At 36.5% G+C, this 21,887-nt stretch overlaps 1 protein-coding gene across 1 annotated transcript in view; it reads left to right on the plus strand.

The window, feature by feature from the left end:
- The window catches only part of LOC122798812 (zinc-binding protein A33-like), a 313,259-nt gene that overhangs the window by 100,028 nt on the left and 191,344 nt on the right, over positions 1 to 21,887 (plus strand). The window contains exon 3 of the mRNA XM_044067934.1: positions 10,175 to 10,408. Within this exon, the coding sequence (XP_043923869.1) occupies positions 10,175 to 10,408 (234 nt within the window). The remainder of the gene's footprint in view (positions 1 to 10,174; positions 10,409 to 21,887) is intronic.

The raw sequence follows: 21,887 nt of genomic DNA on the forward strand, positions 1-21,887 counted from the left end.
AACATATTAATAAATAACACAAGACAAGCTTACACATTCTACAAACAGTTTAAGTTGTGAATGCTAAGATGAAAATGTTTCAGTTAGGGCTAGTAATTTCAACCAAGGATTATTCATAAATTTATTAGGATAAATTGTGTTCTTTTTTAGTGTTGTTTCTTTGATTCTGAAGATTTCTCCCAGTTTCTTGTAATAGCTTTCCTGGCCACAGCAGGAATTGTCCCAAGTTTGATAAAAAAGTCCTTTTTTATTTTTTATTTTTTTTTCCAGAAAGTTAAATAGAACCATCTCTTTTGTTAAAACATAAAGCTTTAAAAATCTTGCAACTGTACCCAAAATGTATGAACCATTGAACAGTCATAAAGCATATGTTAACAGCTACCCTTAGTAAGTTTTTTGCATCTACAACACTCAAAACATTTTCTTTTCTCATCTTGGCTACCCTTACAGGAGTCAATAAAGTTCTAAATAAAAATTTCCAAGTATATAAGCCCCAATATTGTCAAGATTGTTTTAATAGATGAAATAAGTTGTATTTTATTTCGTTCCGTGAAAGTTATATGATATTCTTTTGTAAAGAAATTCCCATAATTCTCTTTTAGATTATAGTTATGATTATAGTTATCTTTGGCAAGTATCAAATATAGTTTAGATATTGAAGTATCAAATACTTGATGTTTATAAATAATTTCACTTTAAAACATTAATCCTTTCTGGAATCTCAATACTTTTTGAGTTAGATAGAAGAGAGAAGGTGGTTTGAATTGATGCTGAAACCAAATGTGCATATGTTATATCATTACAATTAATATTAAACTCTAAGCTTAAAGAATCTATAGATTTAACTGTATCCTTTTCAAAGCATTGGTACTGACAATAAAATGTTGATTTTTCCAAGGGATAACTGTATGAGTTGGCAACTTAATATTAGGTTTTTTTGTTAAATCAAAGGGAATAAGGGAATCAAACAAAATAAATGAAAACTATATTCAATTGAGTACACAATAATTATATACAAAACTAGAAATATTTATATTATCAACTGTTTAGTGTTAACACATTGAATTCTTTAGACTTAATAAATATGAAATCATATAACCCCTTTTGGTTTTATATATGTAAATTTGTTCAAAGTCCTATATATTTCTTAATTAATCATAACTGTATAATTTTAATCTTAAAACATTTTAAAACATTATCTCTATTTTTTGTTATAATTATTTAAACTGCAGATGTTCTTGTTTTATTTTTGAAGATTGTAAAATTATTCAACAAACCAATAATTAACAACGGGAGCGAACCACAGCAGATATATGATAAGTTCATCAAATATCCTCAGAACTTCAGTAGTCACAATAATGCGATATAATCCAATATAAGCAAAAGACTCATTCAGCTCGAGGACTGACTTTATCATATATCTGCTGTGGTTCGCTAACTTATCATATATCTGCTGTGGTTCGCTAACATATCATATATCTGCTGTGGTTCGTTAACTTATCATATATCTGCTGTGGTTCGCTCCCATTGTTAATTATTGGTTTGTTGATACTGTTTTTGGCTTATTTATTGGGAGCGTTTGCTTCATGCAGGCATTCTGTTGATATTTTTAAATTGTAAAATTATTGTTCTTAAAATAAATGTTTTGAAATAATTTGGGGCTTTCTCCCTGGTCCTCTGCTGAAAATGGGGCTTCTATACAGTTAGACTTTCCTGGTAATCAAATGTCAGTAAATAAATAAGTAATATGCTGCTAAGATTACCTTATGATTCTAGGATGTTGATTCAGATATTCCCAAAGCTTATTTTAATATATTCCTAAATGCTGTCAAACATTTAGGACAAATGCATTTTATGTTTGAGAGACAAGTTTTATTTATCTGGAATGGTAATTGGGATCCGTCAGAGGCTGTAGAGAAGAGGGTGGCTAAAATCAGCTCACAGCCAGGCTTGTGGACAAAGTAATCCCACCATTCAACATACATTTTTGGAGTGCCCCCCCCCCCCATTTATAAACTATGGGGAGGGACAAATCAGTGTCTGTGCTTGATCTTCATTCAACCCTTACCTTACACTAATGCTTTTATGTGGACAGAATTTCTGCCTTTATCCTTACAACTCGACATCCTGCTCTGGTTCCTACAGTTTTTGATGGTAGTTAACAACTTACATAACTTCAGTTGGAAAAATGCCATTGAGATTATCTGTAGAATGGTTAGAAACATGGATTCTCAAAACAGGATTGCTCTTCATTAGAATTGTACCACGATGTGCTCAACCTTTACCCAGCATTCTCCAGCTTTTTTACTTTATGGACTCAACTTTTTTAGGTATTGTCCACAAATTAGAGATCGACAGAATATTCCAATAATGTAATCTTGACTTTTAGCAACAAAATAAATATATTAATGAAATCTGATAACACTTGCCATAAACAATTATACAGCTCTTCTTTTAGGACATTATTGAATGAGATTACATGGCCTTATGCTATCACCATTTATTTATTTTTATTTTATTTTATTTGCAGTTGGTTTACCAGGATAGTCCATTGGGCCAAGATGAACCCGTTTTCAATGGAGTCCTGGGGAGAAAAGCTCCGGACATTTTAGGTTACAATAGGTTCTTTGACATGTTTAGACAATGTAAAAAAAATTGAGTAGACAATACAGATAATAAACAAACAATTACAATTAATTCAACAAGAGTTAAAACTTATATGAGAAGCTGCTTAAACAGGAATTTACAATTAAAATAAGAAGTCATTACATATTAAGAGTCCTACACTTATGAGGTATAGTGTAGTATATTCTTGCAGATACTATAGTAATAATAATATAAGAGTTAGGAGAAATGTTAGAGTGAAATCAAGGGTATAAGCAGGAGAAAGGAAAGGAAAAGGAAATACCATGTTATACTAAAGAGTATTATTACTTGTACATAGTTGTCTGTGTAGTTCTGTTCATGTTTATGTTATAGTTATCACATTTACAATAAAATGTTAAAAAATGCTATGTGGTTAAGTAACTTGCACATGGTCACACAGGAGGCAAATGCAGACTGAGGGAATCAAACTGTGTACCACATGAAGCAGCCTGTTTACAGAGTATAGCCTTAATTCTGTTCACTAACTCTCACAGAGGAAATTATGTAAATATGTATGTACAGTAAATTCTCCTACTCCTTTTGAGAAATGCCTTCTGATTTTTACTTCTACCTGAGTTACCACCAACTCAAGCGGATATGACCTCTGTTTAACATCTCATCTGAAGGACGACACACTCAGGGGTGCAGCGCCCCCTGTGCTGCACTACAGTGTCAGTCCTGGAAAAATAAATTACAGTCACAGAGAATAGGACTATGACCCCCACCGCCAAATGTGAGCATGCTGCCTGTTGAGCTAGTGACAAAATAACAGTCAAACTCCACAGAGATGGACTTGAACCAGAAACCTAAGCTGAGCTGTCAGAGGTATAATTTATACAGTTTTTCTTTGTAGTAAGAGACTTGCACAGATAAAAGCAGAACTGGCTCCATATAATACTAGGGCCAAACAATCTATGTAAATAACCAACAAGAATAAAGTGATCCTGGTGCCTCAGGAGGCATTTTTCAACACAGTTATGAAGTTAATATGCTAACGTGTTAATTTAAACAAGGTAAGACCAGGTATTAAACTGAACTTGCCTGACATATTCCCAAAGACTTCTAAATGTGCACCTTTAAATGTGTGCATAGTTGGTCCTGTTATGGTCCTTGTGATTGCTTGCCTAGTGTTGTTTCTATGTTTCTAAATCAAATTCTTGGAACTGGAGGATGCATACCTTGCTTTGTTTTTTACATATGTCTAAATTCAAGATACTGAAATGTCAGACTGTGTGGGCGCACAAAATATTAAGAAGACGAAAAAGAAGAAGCAAATACTATTTTTAATCATTCATATCAGATTCTACGAGGTTTGCATTTTATGCCTTAGGTCAAGTTATTTTAGAGTTAAGAGATAGGAGTCTTCACTATAAATTATAGTGAGTATGTCTGACAAGTTGAGCTTAATGCCTACACTTACCCTGGATTAAATGAACATGTCACCTTTAAATCTGTACAGACAGATACCCGCTTGAAGCACTAAGTGGGTATTCTTTAATACCATAACTTTACTTATTAGTTAATTCTATTTCTTGTATGTTTTTGGTATACGAACGAGAGTTGTTACTGTTTTTTCTAAAGAAATTTCTGATAAAATTGTTATATTGTTTTAATAAATGCTAGTGTGGCCAGGAACTTGAGTAGTTTGTTTATTTATTGAGTTTTTGTTTTGTGCTTTGATATATGGACCAGGCATTTTCTGACATTAGTTTATTTTCATTTTTTCAAAACTGGCTAGATGCATACATTGCTATATTTAAGTTAATGGTATACACTATCCAAAACTCTGCTTAAACTATTCATCTTCACCCTTTCCATTGGTTTGTTCCTGATGCCTGGAGAACATTCACTGTGACTGTTCCCACATAATGGCTGACCCTCTACAGATCCAGGTAATTATAAGCCCATCAACATCATTGGCCTTATATGTAAAGGCATGGAATGCATCCTTGCAACCTAATTGAACTAGACTACAGTCACTTTGGTTTTGCAAAGGGCAGAGTATGTCTCCTGAACCTAGTAAGCTTCTTTGAAAGAGTTAAAGAGGCTGTGGGCAGTGGTCACGCTCTGTATGCAGCTTTCCTTGACCTGGACAAGGGTTTTGATGCTTTCCACGATGCTGGTATTATTGTAAAGTTTAATAAAATTATTGTAACCCCCCCTACATTTTTCCACTGTATTGCAAACTGGCTATTCAATAGATCCCACACTGTGAAACCTACTTTATGAACATAAACTTGTAACTAGTGGAAAATTACAGGGATCAGTGCTGGACCCTCTACTATGTGGCATTTATTTTGCAGACATCCAGGCCAATATCATAGAAGTGTAGATGACCACTTTTGCTGCTGATGGTACTGTAAACTGTTCATCCACTGATAGAGAAGACTACCAGCAAGGTCTGGAATTTGCACATACCTGGTGCACTGAAAGCATGTATTTAGCTAAATGAAAAAAGAAATGTAGCATAATAGAAGTATTCAGCAAAAAAGCTGTTCCTAACTCATGTATAATATAAATGACTATGATCAGGTGTCAAACCGTAATGAATTTATTATGTGTCTTAGACATGGATGCAAATAAATGTACCTTGAAAGTGCAGCTTGAGAGATGAATCATGACATCCACATCAAGAGCCCGTAGTAAAGGGTTATAATTGGTGAGACGTGATCATAAGTCTTTGTAGTGCATGCGGCTTTATCTGTTCCATGTACTTGTAGTTATAATAAAAAAATGTAGGAGGTCAAACTGTTTTACCAGCTTTCAAAGCCTTTAAAAGCTGGTAAAACACTTTAGCTCTGTCAAACAGGCAGGCTGAAATTAAGCATCCTTCTGAAGAACAAACAGATTTAATAGCTCTTAGACACTTCATTATGCAACAATTTTTATTTCAACATATGACAGAGTGATGTTCTAACATCACTGAAATCTGTTTTACCTTCTGCCATTACCAGCCAGCACTGTCCCCTGTTCATCCCTATCTTGAGACTCGATCTTCACTGTTTCCTTCATCAAACCCATCATTGAACATAATGCCCACTTTGGCAGGTACAAATCCAAGCATGTTCCTCAACTGGAAAGGGCCCATATATTTGTAACAAAGAAAACTAAAGGCATTAAATCAATAATGATTAGCATTACTCTCCTTATACTCAGTTCAGTAACGATTAGCATGACTCTCCTTATACTCAGTCAGTAACGATTAGCATGACTCTCCTTATACTCAGTTCAATAATAATTAGCATGACTCTCGTTATACTCAGTTCTATAACGATTAGCATGACTCTCCTTATACTCAGTCAGTAACGATTAGCATGACTCTCCTTATACTCAGTTCAATAATGATTAGCATGACTCTCCTTATACTCAGATCAATAACGATTAGCGTGACTCTGCTTATACTCAGTTCAGTAACCATTAGCATGACTCTCCTTATACTCAGTTCTATAATGATTAGCATGACTCTCCTTATACTCAGTTCAGTAACAATTAGCATGACTCCCCTTATACTCAGTTCAATAACGATTAACATGACTGTCCTTATACTCAGTTCAGTAATGATTAGCATGACTGTCCTTATACTCAGTTCAATAACGATTAGCATGACTCTCTTTATACTCAGTTCAATAATGATTAGCATGACTCTCCTTATACTCAGTTCAGTAACGATTAGCATGACTCTCCTTATACTCAGTTCAATAACGATTAGCATGACTCTCCTTATACTCAGTTCAATGACGATTAGCATGACTCTCCTTATACTCAGTTCAGTAATGATTAGCATGACTCTCCTTATACTCAGTTCAATAACGATTAACATGACTCTCTTTATACTCAGTTCAGTAATGATTAGCATGACTCTCCTTATACTCAGTTCAATAACGATTAACATGACTCTCTTTATACTCAGTTCAGTAATGATTAGCATGACTCTCCTTATACTCAGTTCAATAACGATTAACATGACTCTCTTTATACTCAGTTCAATAATGATTAGCATGACTCTCCTTATACTCAGTTCAGTAACGATTAGCATGACTCTCCTTATACTCAGTTCAATAACGATTAGCATGACTCTCCTTATACTCAGTTCAATGACGATTAGCATGACTCTCCTAATACTCAGTTCAGTAATGATTAGCATGACTCTCCTTATACTCAGTTCAATAACGATTAACATGACTCTCTTTATACTCAGTTCAATAATGATTAGCATGACTCTCCTTATACTCAGTTCAGTAACGATTAGCATGACTCTCCTTATACTCAGTTCAATAACGATTAGCATGACTCTCCTTATACTCAGTTTAATAACGATTAACATGACTCTCTTTATACTCAGTTCAATAATGATTAGCATGACTCTCCTTATACTCAGTTCAATAACGAATAGCATGACTCTCCTTATACTCAGTTCAGTAACAATTAGCATGACTCTCCTTATACTCATTTCAGTAATGATTAGCATGACTGTCCTTATACTCAGTTCAGTAACAATTAGCATGACTCTCCTTATACTCAGTTCAATAACGATTAGCATGACTCTCCTTATACTCAGTTCAGTAATGATTAGCATGACTCTCCTTATACTCAGTTCAGTAATGGTTAGCATGACTCTCCTTATACTCAGTTCATTAACGATTAGCATGACTCTCCTTATACACACTTCAATAATGATTAGCATGACTGTCCTTATACTCAGTTCAATAATGATTAGCATGAATCTCCTTATACTCAGTTCATTAACGATTAGCATGACTCTCCTTATACTCAGTTCAATAGCGATTAGGATGACTCTCTTTATACTCAGTTCAGTAAGGATTAGCATGACTCTCCTTATACTCAGTTCAATAATAATTAGCATGACTCTCCTTATACTCAGTTCAATAATGATTAGCATGACTCTCCTTATACTCAGTTCAATAACGATTAGCATGACTCTCCTTATACTCAGTTCAATAATGATTAGCATGACTCTCATTATACTCAGTTCAATAATGGCTAGGATGACTCTCCTTATACTCAGTTCAATAACTATTAGGATGACTCTCCTTATACTCAGTTCAGTAATGGTTAGCATGACTCTCCTTATACTCAGTTCAGTAACAATTAACATGACTCTCCTTATACTCAGTTCAATAACGATTAACATGACTCTCCTTATACTCAGTTCAGTAATGATTAGCATGACTCTCCTTATACTCAGTTCAGTAATGATTAGCATGACTCTCCTTATACTCAGTTCATTAACGATTAGCATGACTCTCCTTATACTCAGTTCAATAATGATTAGCATGACTCTCATACTCAGTTCAATAACGATTAGCATGACTGTCATACTCAGTTCAATAATGATTAGCATGACTCTCCTTATACTCAGTTCAATAATGATTAGCATGACTCTCCTTATACTCAGTTCAATAACGATTAGCATGACTCTCCTTATACTCAGTTCAGTAACAATTAGCATGACTCTCCTTATACTCAGTTCAGTAATGATTAGCATGACTCTCCTTATACTCAGTTCAGTAACGATTAGCATGACTCTCCTTATACTCAGTTCAATAATGATTAGCATGACTCTCCTTATACTCAGTTCAGTAATGATTAGCATGACTGTCCTTATACTCAGTTCTATAATGATTAGCATGACTCTCCTTATACTCAGTTCAGTAATGATTAGAATGACTCTCCTTATACTCAGTTCAGTAATGATTAGCATGACTCTCCTTATACTCAGTTCAGTAATGATTAGCATGACTCTCCTTATACTCAGTTCTATAACAATTAGCATGACTCTCCTTATACTCAGTTCAGTAATGATTAGCATGACTCTCCTTATACTCAGTTCAGTAATGATTAGCATGACTCTCCTTATACTCAGTTCATTAATGATTAGCATGACTCTCCTTATACTCTTTTCATTAATGATTAGTATGACTCTCCTTATACTCAGTTCAGTAACGATTAGCATGACTCTCCTTATACTCAGATCAATAATGATTAGCATGACTCTCCTTATACTCAGTTCAATAACGATTAACATGACTGTCCTTATACTCAGTTCAGCAATGATTAGCATGACTCTCCTTATATTCAGTTCAGTAACGATTAGCATGACTCTCCTTATACTCAGTTCAATAATGATTAGCATGACTCTCCTTATACTCAGTTCAATAATGATTAGCATGACTGTCCTTATACTCAGTTCAATAATGATTAGCATGACTCTCCTTATACTCAGTTCAGTAATGATTAGCATGACTCTCCTTATACTCAGTTCAGTAATGATTAGCATGACTCTCCTTATACTCAGTTCAGTAATGATTAGCATGACTCTCCTTATACTCAGTTCAGTAATGATTAGCATGACTCTCCTTATACTCAGTTCTATAACGATTAGCATGACTCTCCTTATACTCAGTTCAGTAATGATTAGCATGACTCTCCTTATACTCAGTTCAGTAATGATTAGCATGACTCTCCTTATACTCAGTTCATTAACGATTAGCATGACTCTCCTTATACTCTTTTCATTAACGATTAGTATGACTCTCCTTATACTCAGTTCAGTAACGATTAGCATGACTCTCCTTATACTCAGATCAATAATGATTAGCATGACTCTCCTTATACTCAGTTCAATAACGATTAACATGACTGTCCTTATACTCAGTTCAGCAATGATTAGCATGACTCTCCTTATACTCAGTTCAGTAATGATTCGCATGACTCTCCTTATCTTCAGGGACTTACTGGCTGCTCTGACATCACCTACATCTCACATTTTAAGGTATAGAAGAGCCTTTCCTGTTTGGCATCCTATTTCTTCACAAAAGAAGTGGCTTTACATACCCCAACATTACAGACCTAAATCTGCCCCTGACAAATAAAGAAGTCTCATTGGAGGAATAGATTTTGAACTCAATGTACTCCGACCAGCAGGATTAAGTTCCCAATACAGGTCAAATAGCTTACTACTTGAACTACCTTTAACGCTCGTCTTGATGACTGATTTGGAGAGAAACACTATTAAGTACTTGAAAATGGAGGTAATACCTTTTAATTGTGTTTTCTTAAAGATGCATCTGATTTAGCCTCATACAATCCCCATGATCTCTTTCCTAGAATTGTTCCTGTGTCCCTCTGTTTCTAATTTCCAGAGAGGGGCAACTTTTTTGAGACACAGCCAAATGTTAAGCTTGGTATGAACTGATAAACCTATAAGGCATTAAAATCTGTTTTTTCTTTAAGAGTGAGTATAGTGTAGATATGTGCTTGTGTATGCATGATATCTGTTAATGGCACAAAGTGCTGTAAAAGAACAGCTCATGGACTATGATGTCTACACATATCTGTCATTTTATGAATTCAGTTTTTAATGTAGTGCATTAGCATTTATTTTTGTATCCTGCTGTATGCTGCATTATGTCATGCTAGATCTAGACTTTTCCTGTTTGTGTAGCACATCTGAATGTATAATATATCATCAGTGTTTCAAGTTTAAATCCCACTCATTCTCTTCCAGAAAAAAGCCCAGAGTTTTGAGCAGCACATTAAATCAGAGTTTGCCACACTGCACCAGTTTCTGCAGAACAAGGAACAGCAGCTGATTCAACAGCTTAAGGATGAAACAACAACAATTACTGGAGAAATGAAGGAAAACCTGCAGAAAATTGAAAAGAAGAATGAAACCATTCAGAGGCAGATATCAGCCATTCAGTCAAAACTGCAGCAGGAGGACCCACTTCTTTTTCTCACAGTAAGAAATGTTTACAGCCTTTTCATTGTGTGCTGGTCATAATGAAATTATTGTAGATCATGTTGCTTTGTTCCCTTTGAGGCAATGTCAAAGTAACCAACTTCCCAACATAACAAATTATTCTCTTGATATTCTCAGTGTACTGCTGCTCAGTGCTTGGAGTCTAAACAAGAAACTCCACTGCCTAGAAGCACTCCTCACCTTGGATGAGGCTGATATCTCGGCAGTCACTGAGGCATGGTTCAAAGCTGCAAAAAGCACCCCAGCTGTGCAAGGCTACAACACCTTTCATACATTCAGACCATCAATTGAGCATGGAAGAACCAAAATAAGAGGTGTATTCATCTTTATAAGGCATAAGTACAACTCAAGACTGGTCAAACAGTACAACTGTCTCGAGCTACTCTATGTCCAGCTAACCATAGGCAAAATCCTGTCATCCCCAGCTATAGACCCCCCCCACCATGAACTAAGAAAAAACTGAATACCTAAACTTACTAGAATTACTCACCATACAGCTCAATACCTTACTCTTGGGTCATTTTTAATTATCCTACCATTGACAGGGGAGCACACCAGTTTGCAAGCTCAGAGGTTCTTGGATTTTGTCAGTGCAAATGCTCTATACCAGCTGGCCGGTCCATGCACTAGGTGCTCAAATACCCAGGATATAGTACTCACCAACATGGAGAAACATTGCACCCCCCCCCAGTCTAACATCTTCATTGTTAAGATCTGACCACAGAATCTTCTCTGGTCTCCTTTGAAATAAATATAAGACCATATACCCCATGAACTTCAAAAACACTAAATTATTTCTCCAAAACAAATTACCTCTTGCTAAGCAATGGCATAAGAAAATTCCAAGCTCCCCCAAACCCAAAAAAACCCAGAATCCTATGCAGATACATACACCAATGCCTTTTATAGTCACTTAAGCAGCTATATAGAATTGGCAGTATAGGACTGATCCAAAGCCAGGTCTTGTCAGAAAAACAAGCCACCCTGGTGGACCCTTGTATAAACAGGCTGTACAACAAAATAGCAAAACTAATATCTACAATTAAGCAGGAACAGGCTCAGCAGATGAAGAATCCAGTAGTCTAAACAAACAAATCAGATGTTTAGTCAAGTCCTCAAAAGCAAATTATGAAGGCAAAATAGCCTTCCACCTAAGGAGAATGACACAGCATTTTTAACTATGTTCAGAATTTTAAGGGGAATACCCAGCTATGTACAGAACTGGTTGTAGGTGGCACCACCCATACTATAATGGAGGAAATAACCAACCTGTTAGCTGACAGATTTGTATGAAGCTTCACCCCCCCCTGATCCAATGGTTGTTCTTCAAATTATGCCTGCCTTCATTCTCGGCCTATTACCTCAGGAGAGCAGATCATCTCTGCACTCTCTAAGGATAAACACAAGGCATCAGTGGTCCCTGACAACATCCAGATTGCCTTTTATATAACTTAAAACCTGACTTAGCAGACCCAGTTGGATTCCTGTTTAACCACAGCCTCCAGACAATGTTCCGGCAGAATGATGGATAGCAACAGTCATCCGCCTGTACAAAGGGGGACCATCAACTGACGCAGGGAATGATAAGCTCATAAGACTGGCCAGTCTCATCTGTAAGGCCATGGAAAGAATCATCATGGACCTTATCAACAAGGACATAGGTAATCTCCAGACTCTGGACCCAGCCCAGTTCGGATTCGTTAAGGGTAGATTGTGTCTGCTGAAATTGTTTGACTTCTTTGAGAAAGACACCAAGGCCATGGATGAGGGAAAGACTGTGTACACCACCTACCTTCACCTGTCCAAGGCATTTAATACAATCCCCAGCTCAGGTATTATAGAGAAGCTCTCTCAACTAGGCATAAGCACATGTAGCACCAGATTGGTAGCCAAATGGCTCACTGACAGGATACATACTGTAAAGTGGATTAATCTACCTCTAGCAAGGGGCCAGTCACCAGTGGTGTACCACAGGGTTCTGTGCTCTACCCTCTACTGTTTGGAATATATTTCTCAGAAGTCAAGGAAAATGTAAGTGGCCTTTGGCTGACCAAGTTCATGGATGACTGCAAATTAGGGGCAATCACTGAATCCCCAAGCAATAGTGATATTCTTCAAAAAGGATTAACACAGACAAATGATTGGTGCCAAAGCCATAGACTGAAAGTAAATGCAAAAAAAAAAAAAATAATTGTACCCTTTGGGAAAGCAAATGCCCCAGCTAATTACAATATAGTCAGCAACCCCCAAGAGCATACCCAGTGGTATGTGACCTGGGTACTAAGGCTGACAGTAGCCTGAAGTTCAACCACCATATGTCAGCAGTCATGAGGAAGACCTATGTGGCATAGCTCATAAGTAATGACATGACATCTAGATAAATGAGCATTATAATTCCATTGTACTTGTCCCTCATCAGACCAGTAATTGAGTACAATGCACCTTTTTGTATGTATCTCACCAGACATCTGCAACAGCTGGAATGACCCCAGAGATTTCTCACCAAGAAGATACAGAGTGTAAACAAGAAGTCCTGTGTGGAAAAACTGAGAGCCCTATATTCTATCTCCTACAGACTACTAAGGGGTGATCTGTGTCTGGCCTACAGGGCAGTCTCCAAGCCACCCCTATTGGAAATGTTACACATTTGTAAATTAAACTGCATGAATGTCAATCATTCCAAGGATCTGAATCTAGCTTCTGACATGAATTAGTCATGTTGGAGAGGTAGATAGGTGTCTCAGAGACTAACCTTTGTCTGGAGCAAGCTTCCTATTCATGTCAAGACAAGCCCTTCAATGGATGGTAATCATAACTTTAGTCCTGGGGTGGTGCTCATGTCCCTCATGGACAGACGCAGTTAGTGTTAGATACCATACCATAGGTTCATACATATTTGAACTTCATTTACTGAGGTATTGTAAAGTGGCAAATTGGGATAAATGTGACTAGGCTTTTGGGCCGTTAGCCCAGTAATCTCCTTTGAATTTGTAGCCCTGTGACTTTATATAACATAGATATGTGTGTTAAGTTGTAGTTGAAAGACAAGGCATGCCATGCTGACTTTACCTATTGTAGAACTGAGCTATAAGATCTCTACAAATCCTGCAAGCTTTTGGCTCAGGTACTGGGAAAGTATAGGCATCTAATGCACATGTACCAAATAGCAAGCCCACGTTTGTGAATACAGAGAAAAGTTTAATAGGAAAATATATTTGTCATAAATGAACAGTATTTTCTAAACACCTTGAATATTTCAATATTCAGTAGTCAACTTCATTTAAGATCCAGTATAGTTTATTGCTTCTTATTCATTAAATTGAAAGACAAAGAAACAATTATTTATGTTTCATTTCCTTTTGTAGAATCATGGCTCTATTCCTGCCAAAGTGACCCTTTATCTCTGTTTTAATTTAAGACTCCCACAATTTGAGATCCTAAGTAATATGTTTGAAATTCCCTTCATGGGTAACTAGCATATATTTTCCCATACATAGCGACTAAAGACTTTATGTTCCTGTCTAATCCGTATTATTAATGTAGAAATGTTATGTCTCACCCTTAAAAACTCCCACCCATCCACTGTTTTTCATGCTACACTGACCAGCTGTTTTACTACTGGCTGCATATATGAGAACAGTGAAAACTTCTGTTTACTTTCTCCTCATCTGGACGTTGTCTTCTCAACAAAAATACTCATTTATCAAAGAACGTAATGGACACATGGTTTGTAAATCATCTGTAGCTACATACCCTAAGAGCAAATATGTAACCCATATGCATATTTATTTGTTTGTTAATTGGCCAGGAGGACTGTTCCCTGCATGCTATTCAACATAACTGAACTGTTAGTTTGATCATATTATGAATTTGAGTTCAAATATTTAACAGAATGATAATATAGTAGATTTTAAAATGTCAGTAGAAGCAATGTATGTAAAACATCAAGCATGCAGGTTATATAAATATAAAGAAAACATAAGATGGGTATGAGCAGTTAAAGTTAGTTGAATTCATCCATGTCACAGTTTCAAAGCATAAGGTCACCTGGTATCAGGATACAGTAAATTCAGAGCTGTAGCCTGGTCATCAAGCACTTGATGCTGTACTCCAGTGTGGACTGAAACAAGATCTTTATTATCCAAAGTGTAGCAGGACAGTTGTTACATGTTATTCTACACACAGCATGCTAAAGCACTTGAACCCTGACTGTAGAGGCACTACTGACTGAGCAGTATCTCCCAATCATGCTTCTTAACACCTTATGCCAGAGGCGACTGACCCCTTCACACAACCTTGCTACACCTCTGAGGGTTATTTTGGGGAGGGACTGATTAGGAAATGCAGATTTTGCTGAAATGAATATAGTTTCATAAAACAGGTATAGGACAGTAAATATGAAGCCATTCACAGATTTCAAAAAAATGATAGTGTGTGTGTGTGTGTGTGTGTGTGTGTGTGTGTGTGTGTGTTGGTCTGGTTTCAGTTTCTTGCAGGCCTATTGAACCTGAAGGATCTTTAGAACCATAGATCTGCATTCCCACAAAGCCCTAGTAATTTAAATATTAATAACTCAGAGCAGGCAGAACATTTATATGTTAAAATGATAAAGTTTGCATTTATATGTTACCCCTTTCCATAGGGGACAAGGGCCTACTCCAGTGATGCATTTGTGGCTTCCTATCCTTTTTGCAAATGACATTTGAATTGAGTAAGAAACATACTTTGTTTTATATAGAGATGGAAGCAATTCCAAACAAGTGGAATTCTTTGTGATGCATATCTATCCATCCAAAGCATTCTATTTATGTTAAAGAAGAGATGTAGAGCTCTTGACCAGGTGGTTATGACACCATTGGAATTGTGAATCTGCAATTGGTCTGAGAGGATACGATCTGTTGATGCTTTCTATGTGAGGCAGAGGTCACCCCTCAACAACCTGTATGATACCCAGAACAGGGACAAGGCTTTGACATGATCAGTGTTGTTCTCGTAAAGTAGATCCATGATTATTTCCTTGATGAAAATAGCCATCAGCAAACTTAGTGAGCCATAAGCCCTTAACATTGACATTGACCTTAGAAGTAAATATTAAAGTGGACTGCCTAATGCACTCTGTGGTATATCACTGATAACAAGTCTTTGGAAGGAGATAGATTTGCCTACCCTAATTTCCTGGGTCTGTTTGTGAGCTAATTTGCACAGGGAATGGTATTTAGTTGAAAGAGTTTATTGACAATACCTGAGTGTGGAATGATGCTGCCACCTTAGTGAGATCTAGATATTTGGTGTTTATTGATATGATATGGGGTGAGTCAACACTCTATACATGCGCAATCTGAAAATCAGAATATATCATACTACAACTGATGAAGTGCAATATTCTAAGTCAGGAGTGAGTCACCACTCCATACATGTACAATATGAACATCAGAATATATCACACTACAACTGATGAAGTGCAATATTCTAAGTCAGGAGTGAGTCACCACACCATACATGTACAATATGAACATCAGAATATATCATACTACAACTGATGAAGTGCAATATTCTAAGTCAGGAGTGAGAAACCTCACCATACATGTACAATATGAACATCAGAATATATCACACTACAACTGATGAGGTGTAATAATCTAAGTCAGGAGTGAGTCACCACACCATACATGTACAATATGAACATCAGAATATATCACACTACAACTGATGAGGTGTAATAATCTAAGTCAGGAGTGAGTCACCACACCATACATGTACAATATGAACATCAGAATATATCATACTACAACTGATGAGGTGCAATATTCTAAGTCCAGAGTGAAGTCACCACTCCATACATGTACCATATGAACATCAGAATATATCACACTACAACTGATGAGGTGTAATTTTCTAAGTCAGGAGTGAGTCAACACACCATACATGTACAATATGAACATCAGAATATATCATACTACAACTGATGAAGTACAATATTCTAAGTCAGGAGTGAGTCAACACACCATACATGTACAATATGAACATCAGAATATATCATACTACAACTGATGAAGTACAATATTCTAAGTCAGGAGTGAGTCACCACACCATACATGTACAATATGAACATCAGAATATATCATACTACAACTGATGAAGTGTAATATTCTAAGTCAGGAGTGGGTCACCACACCATACATGTACAATATGAACATCAGAATATATCATACTACAACTGATGAGGTGCAATATTCTAAGTCAGGAGTGAGTCACCACTCCATACATGTACACTATGAACATCAGACTATATCATACTACAACTGATGAAGTGCAATATTCTAAGTCAGGAGTGAGTCACTACTCAATACATGTAAAATATGAACATCAGAATATATCATACTACAACTGATGAAGTGCAATATCCTAAGTCAGGAGTGAGTCACCACTCCATACATGTACAATATGAATATCAAAATATATCACACTACAACTGATGAAGTGCAATATTCTAAGTCAGGAGGGAGTCACCACTCCATACATGTACAATATGAACATCAGAATATATCATATTACAACTGATGAAGTGCAATATTCTAAGTGAGGAGTGAGTCACCACTCCATACATGTACACTATGAACATCAGAATATATCATACTACAACTGATGAAGTGCAATATTCTACGTCAGGAGTGAGTCACCACTCCATACATGTACATTATGAACATCAGAATATATCATACTACAACTGATGAAGTGCAATATTCTACGTCAGGAATGAGTCACCACTCCATACATGTACACTATGAACATCAGAATATATCATACTACAACTGATGAAGTGCAATATTCTAAGTCAGGAGTGAGTCACCACTCCATACATGTACACTATGAACATCAGAATATATCACACTACAACTGATGACTTGTAATAATCTAAATCAGGAGTGAGTCACCACACCATGCATGTACAATGTGAACATCAGAATATATCATACTACAACTGATGAGGTGCAATATTCTAAGTCAGGAGTGAGTCACCACACCATACATGTACAATATGAACATCAGAATATATCACACTACAACTGATGACTTGTAATAATCTAAATCAGGAGTGAGTCACCACACCATACATGTACAATGTGAACATCAGAATATATCATACTACAACTGATGAGGTGCAATATTCTAAGTCAGGAGTGAGTCACCACTCCATACATGTACAATGTGAACATCAGAATATATCATACTACAACTGATGAAGTGCAATATTCTAAGTCAGGAGTGAGTCACCACTCCATACATGTACAATATGAACATAAGAATATATCATACTACAACTGATGAAGTACAATATTCTAAGTCAGGAGTGAGTCACCACACCATACATGTACAATATGAACATGAGAATATATCATACTACAACTGATGAAGTACAATATTCTAAGTCAGGAGTGAGTCACCACACCATAAATGTACAATATGAACATCAGAATATATCATACTACAACTGATGAAGTATAATATGCTAAGTCAGGAGTGGGTCACCACACCATGCATGTACAATATGAACATCAGAATATATCATACTACAACTGATGAGGTGCAATATTCTACGTCAGGAGTGAGTCACCACTCCATACATGTACACTATGAACATCAGACTATATCAAACTACAACTGATGAAGTGCAATATTCTAAGTCAGGAGTGAGTCACCACTCAATACATGTAAAATATGAACATCAGAATATATCATACTACAACTGATGAAGTGCAATATCCTAAGTCAGGAGTGAGTCACCACTCCATACATGTACACTATGAACATCAGAATATATCATACTACAACTGATGAAGTGCAATATTCTACGTCAGGAGTGAGTCACCACTCCATACATGTACACTGTGAACATCAGAATATATCATACTACAACTGATGAAGTGCAATATTCTACGTCAGGAGTGAGTCACCACTCCATACATGTACACTATGAACATCAGAATATATCATACTACAACTGATTAAGTGCAATATTCTACGTCAGGAATGAGTCACCACTCCATACATGTACACTATGAACATCAGAATATATCATACTACAACTGATGAAGTGCAATATCCTAAGTCAGGAGTGAGTCACCACTCCATACATGTACACTATGAACATCAGAATATATCATACTACAACTGATGAAGTGCAATATTCTAAGTCAGGAGTGAGTCACCACTCCATACATGTACACTATGAACATCAGAATATATCACACTACAACTGATGAAGTGCAATATTCTAAGTCAGGAGTGAGTCACCACTCCATACATGTACACTATGAACATCAGAATATATCACACTACAACTGATGATGTGTAATAATCTAAGTCAGGAGTGAGTCACCACACCATACATGTACAATATGAACATCAGAATATGTCATACTACAACTGATGAAGTGCGATATTCTAAGCAATCGTAATGCAAAGTCATAGTCTTGCCATACCGATAGTATAATAATCTGCAATGTCTTCCTGTACAATTGAGGTAATTTATTGTGTTGTTAATGTTTTAATTATTACTGTATGTGTATTAGTCTTACTGCCACTCAAACTATGTGCTCATTGCTATGTCTTAGACAGGAAACAAAGCAACATAATTTCATTCAGCTTGCACTGCTGTGTATAACTGATCGACAATAAAGTTTACTTTGACTTTGACTTTGATTTTCCCTCATCTATTGCATTAGTAACCTCAAAGATGTAAAGCAGGTTGAGTAGGCAGGATCTGCCCTTGTCAAAACTGAATAACCTGGGTTAAGATTATGTAATTTGCCTATGTCTTTGTTTACTAATGTTATAATTATCTGTTCCATAGCTTTACAGATATGCCCCATCAATCTAGTGGGTTTCTAAATTCCTGGGACAGTTGATGACTCACCCTTTTGCAGGGGCTGACTGTTCCTGCCCTCCATTCATCCAACAAATAAGCTGTTTGGAAGTTGATATTGAATAATGTTTGTAGGGGGGCTGACAGGTACTGTTTCAAGATAGGCAGTGGGCATCCTGATATGTTCGCTGCCCCTATACAAGCAGCATTCTTGGCCTTGGATAGTGCCTTAAGGACATCTTCTTTGGAGATTGTGGGGGTGACTTTGATGTGGTTGTATGATCTATGATGTATGATGTATGTTTTTCTTATCCATTGTACCCATAATATTGTTTTCCTCTGTAATATTGTTACTTTGTCTCTACTCGTATGTATTTGTATGTCTGTTTGGGGCTTTTCCCCTCGGGTCTCCACTGAAAAAGGGTAATTCTTACCCAGCTGGACCAACCCGGTTAACAAATGCAAAATAAATAAATAAATAATAAATCTGAAAATGTTGGGGGGACTGGGGATGTATGGAATATGCAGAGTCATAGCTTGATCATCCAGTAACTGGTACTATTCCCTTATCAGGTACTTCCCACCTAAGGAGTGTGTCAAGTACAAATCTCCTAATCCTCCAAAACATTTCGTGTAGCACACAAACCAATCCCACAGATATTCACCTTATCTAATTTGTGTGCTTTTGTACATTACAGTAGCATTTTTCATTGAGAATGAACAATGCTAATTGTCTAAGTTTGCAATAAATAGGTCTTTAGGCATTGTGCATAGATTTTATTAAATGCAGTGTCCTAGGGTACATTTCTACACTAGTTCTGACCTATATTCAAATATTGGGAAATATAGTGAAGTGAATGTTAAGTTTACTTAGAATTAGTGCAGCAGTTATGTTTTTGTTTTAGTTTATTCTAGTTAGTTTAGAAAGAAACAGGTTAATTTTACTGATAGCGGATCCAGTTAGTGTTTTATTTTATTTTCCATACTTTTATTTTAACCTTTTCATTCAAACATACATTTGTTTTGTTTCTAGGGGTTTATTTCAGTGAGCAGTGCTGTTTACTGGGGGGTAGTTTGTACTTTGTACTTGCTCTGTGTGATAATAGAATACAAATAACCATATATAATATGCTTTGGCTGGCGAGATATAAGGCTAGAAGGAGGTTGTATGCCTAGCCAAGGCTTTTACACACGGTAAACTCTAGAACTTTTTTCACTATGGATAAATATGCCCTAAACTGGAGTATAATTTATCGCAAGTTATCTAGGATGGCTACCCTAGCAGTGGCCTTAATTTACTTTCTCCATCCAATATTCCTAATGGAGTTATTTATTTATTTATTTTATTTATTTTACATTTGTTGACCGGGCTAGTCTAGCTGGATACATGTCCATTTTCAGTAGAGGCCTGGGGAGAAAAGCTCCACACATAGAAAGAATACAAAATACATTTACAAATGGTATAGAGTAGCAAGACATATAGGCAATAGAAAAAGAGATTGTAGTTACATATTTGTAAAAATAACAATCACAACAATCACAATATTGTATAGATAATCCTAAGCATGGCTACAAGATGAAGCCGGAGCGGTAGGTTAGTAATCTCTGGGATAGAGACTAGTCTGGTTTAGAACATGGGCATGACCAATGAGACCTGAGAAATTGTTTGAGGTGATTTTTGAATTGATTAATCGAGGTCAAGAGTCTTAGGCTAGTAGGAAGGGAATTCCATAGCTTTCCAATGGAGTTGGCGTAGAGAGCATCGCCTCCAGAGTTATTGGATTTAATGGTTAGTACCTGGAGACTATTAGCTGACCTGAGAGATTTTAGGTTGGAGTAGGGGGTCAGGATTTTGCTCAGTGAGGGGGTTCTGTCCGGTTGGTTGATAATTTTAAATGCTTCAGTAAGTTGGTTGAGTTTGAGAAGATTGGGGAGTTCTAACCAACCAAGTGTATTTAGGTTGAGGCAATGGTGAGTACGATACGGTGTTCCTGTTATAAATCTGGCTATATGATTATAGGCAACAGATAGTTTATTGAGTTCACGCTTATTGAGGAACGACAGTACTGGGGAGGCGTAAAGGAGGGTGGAGAGGAGATGAGTGCGAGCGATGGTTAGTTTGGTGTGAGGGGTTAAGAAATTTTTTATTCTGTACATAGATCCTAGTTTCTTGTTTACGGATTTAATGGTTTGGTTAATGTGTATATCAAATTTAAGCTTGCTATCAATAGTCACACCTAGTAGTTTGGTATGAGAGACTGGGACTATGATGGTACCATTTGTGGATTCCACGTGGAACGTGTTGTCCGCATTCAAAGGTTCTTTTCCTAGAGGAGTAGATGCAGAGGGGAAAAATAGTATTAATTTGGTTTTAGTAGGATTAAGGATGAGTTGCAGTTTAGAGAACCATTTTTCAACTAAAGTAAAACAGTTTTGGGTTATTGCTTGAAGTTTCAGGAGGGAGGCATCAGAACAGATCAAGGTGGAGTCATCTGCATATTGGATGCATGTAGAATTGGGGATGATTGTGTGAAGATCATTTATGAAGACTGAGAAAAGAAGAGGACCAAGTATAGAGCCCTGAGGGACGCC

The sequence above is a fragment of the Protopterus annectens genome, chromosome 3.part1, assembly GCF_019279795.1.
Source record: "Protopterus annectens isolate FY-2018-M chromosome 3.part1, PAN1.0, whole genome shotgun sequence".
Lineage (NCBI taxonomy): Eukaryota > Metazoa > Chordata > Ceratodontiformes > Protopteridae > Protopterus > Protopterus annectens.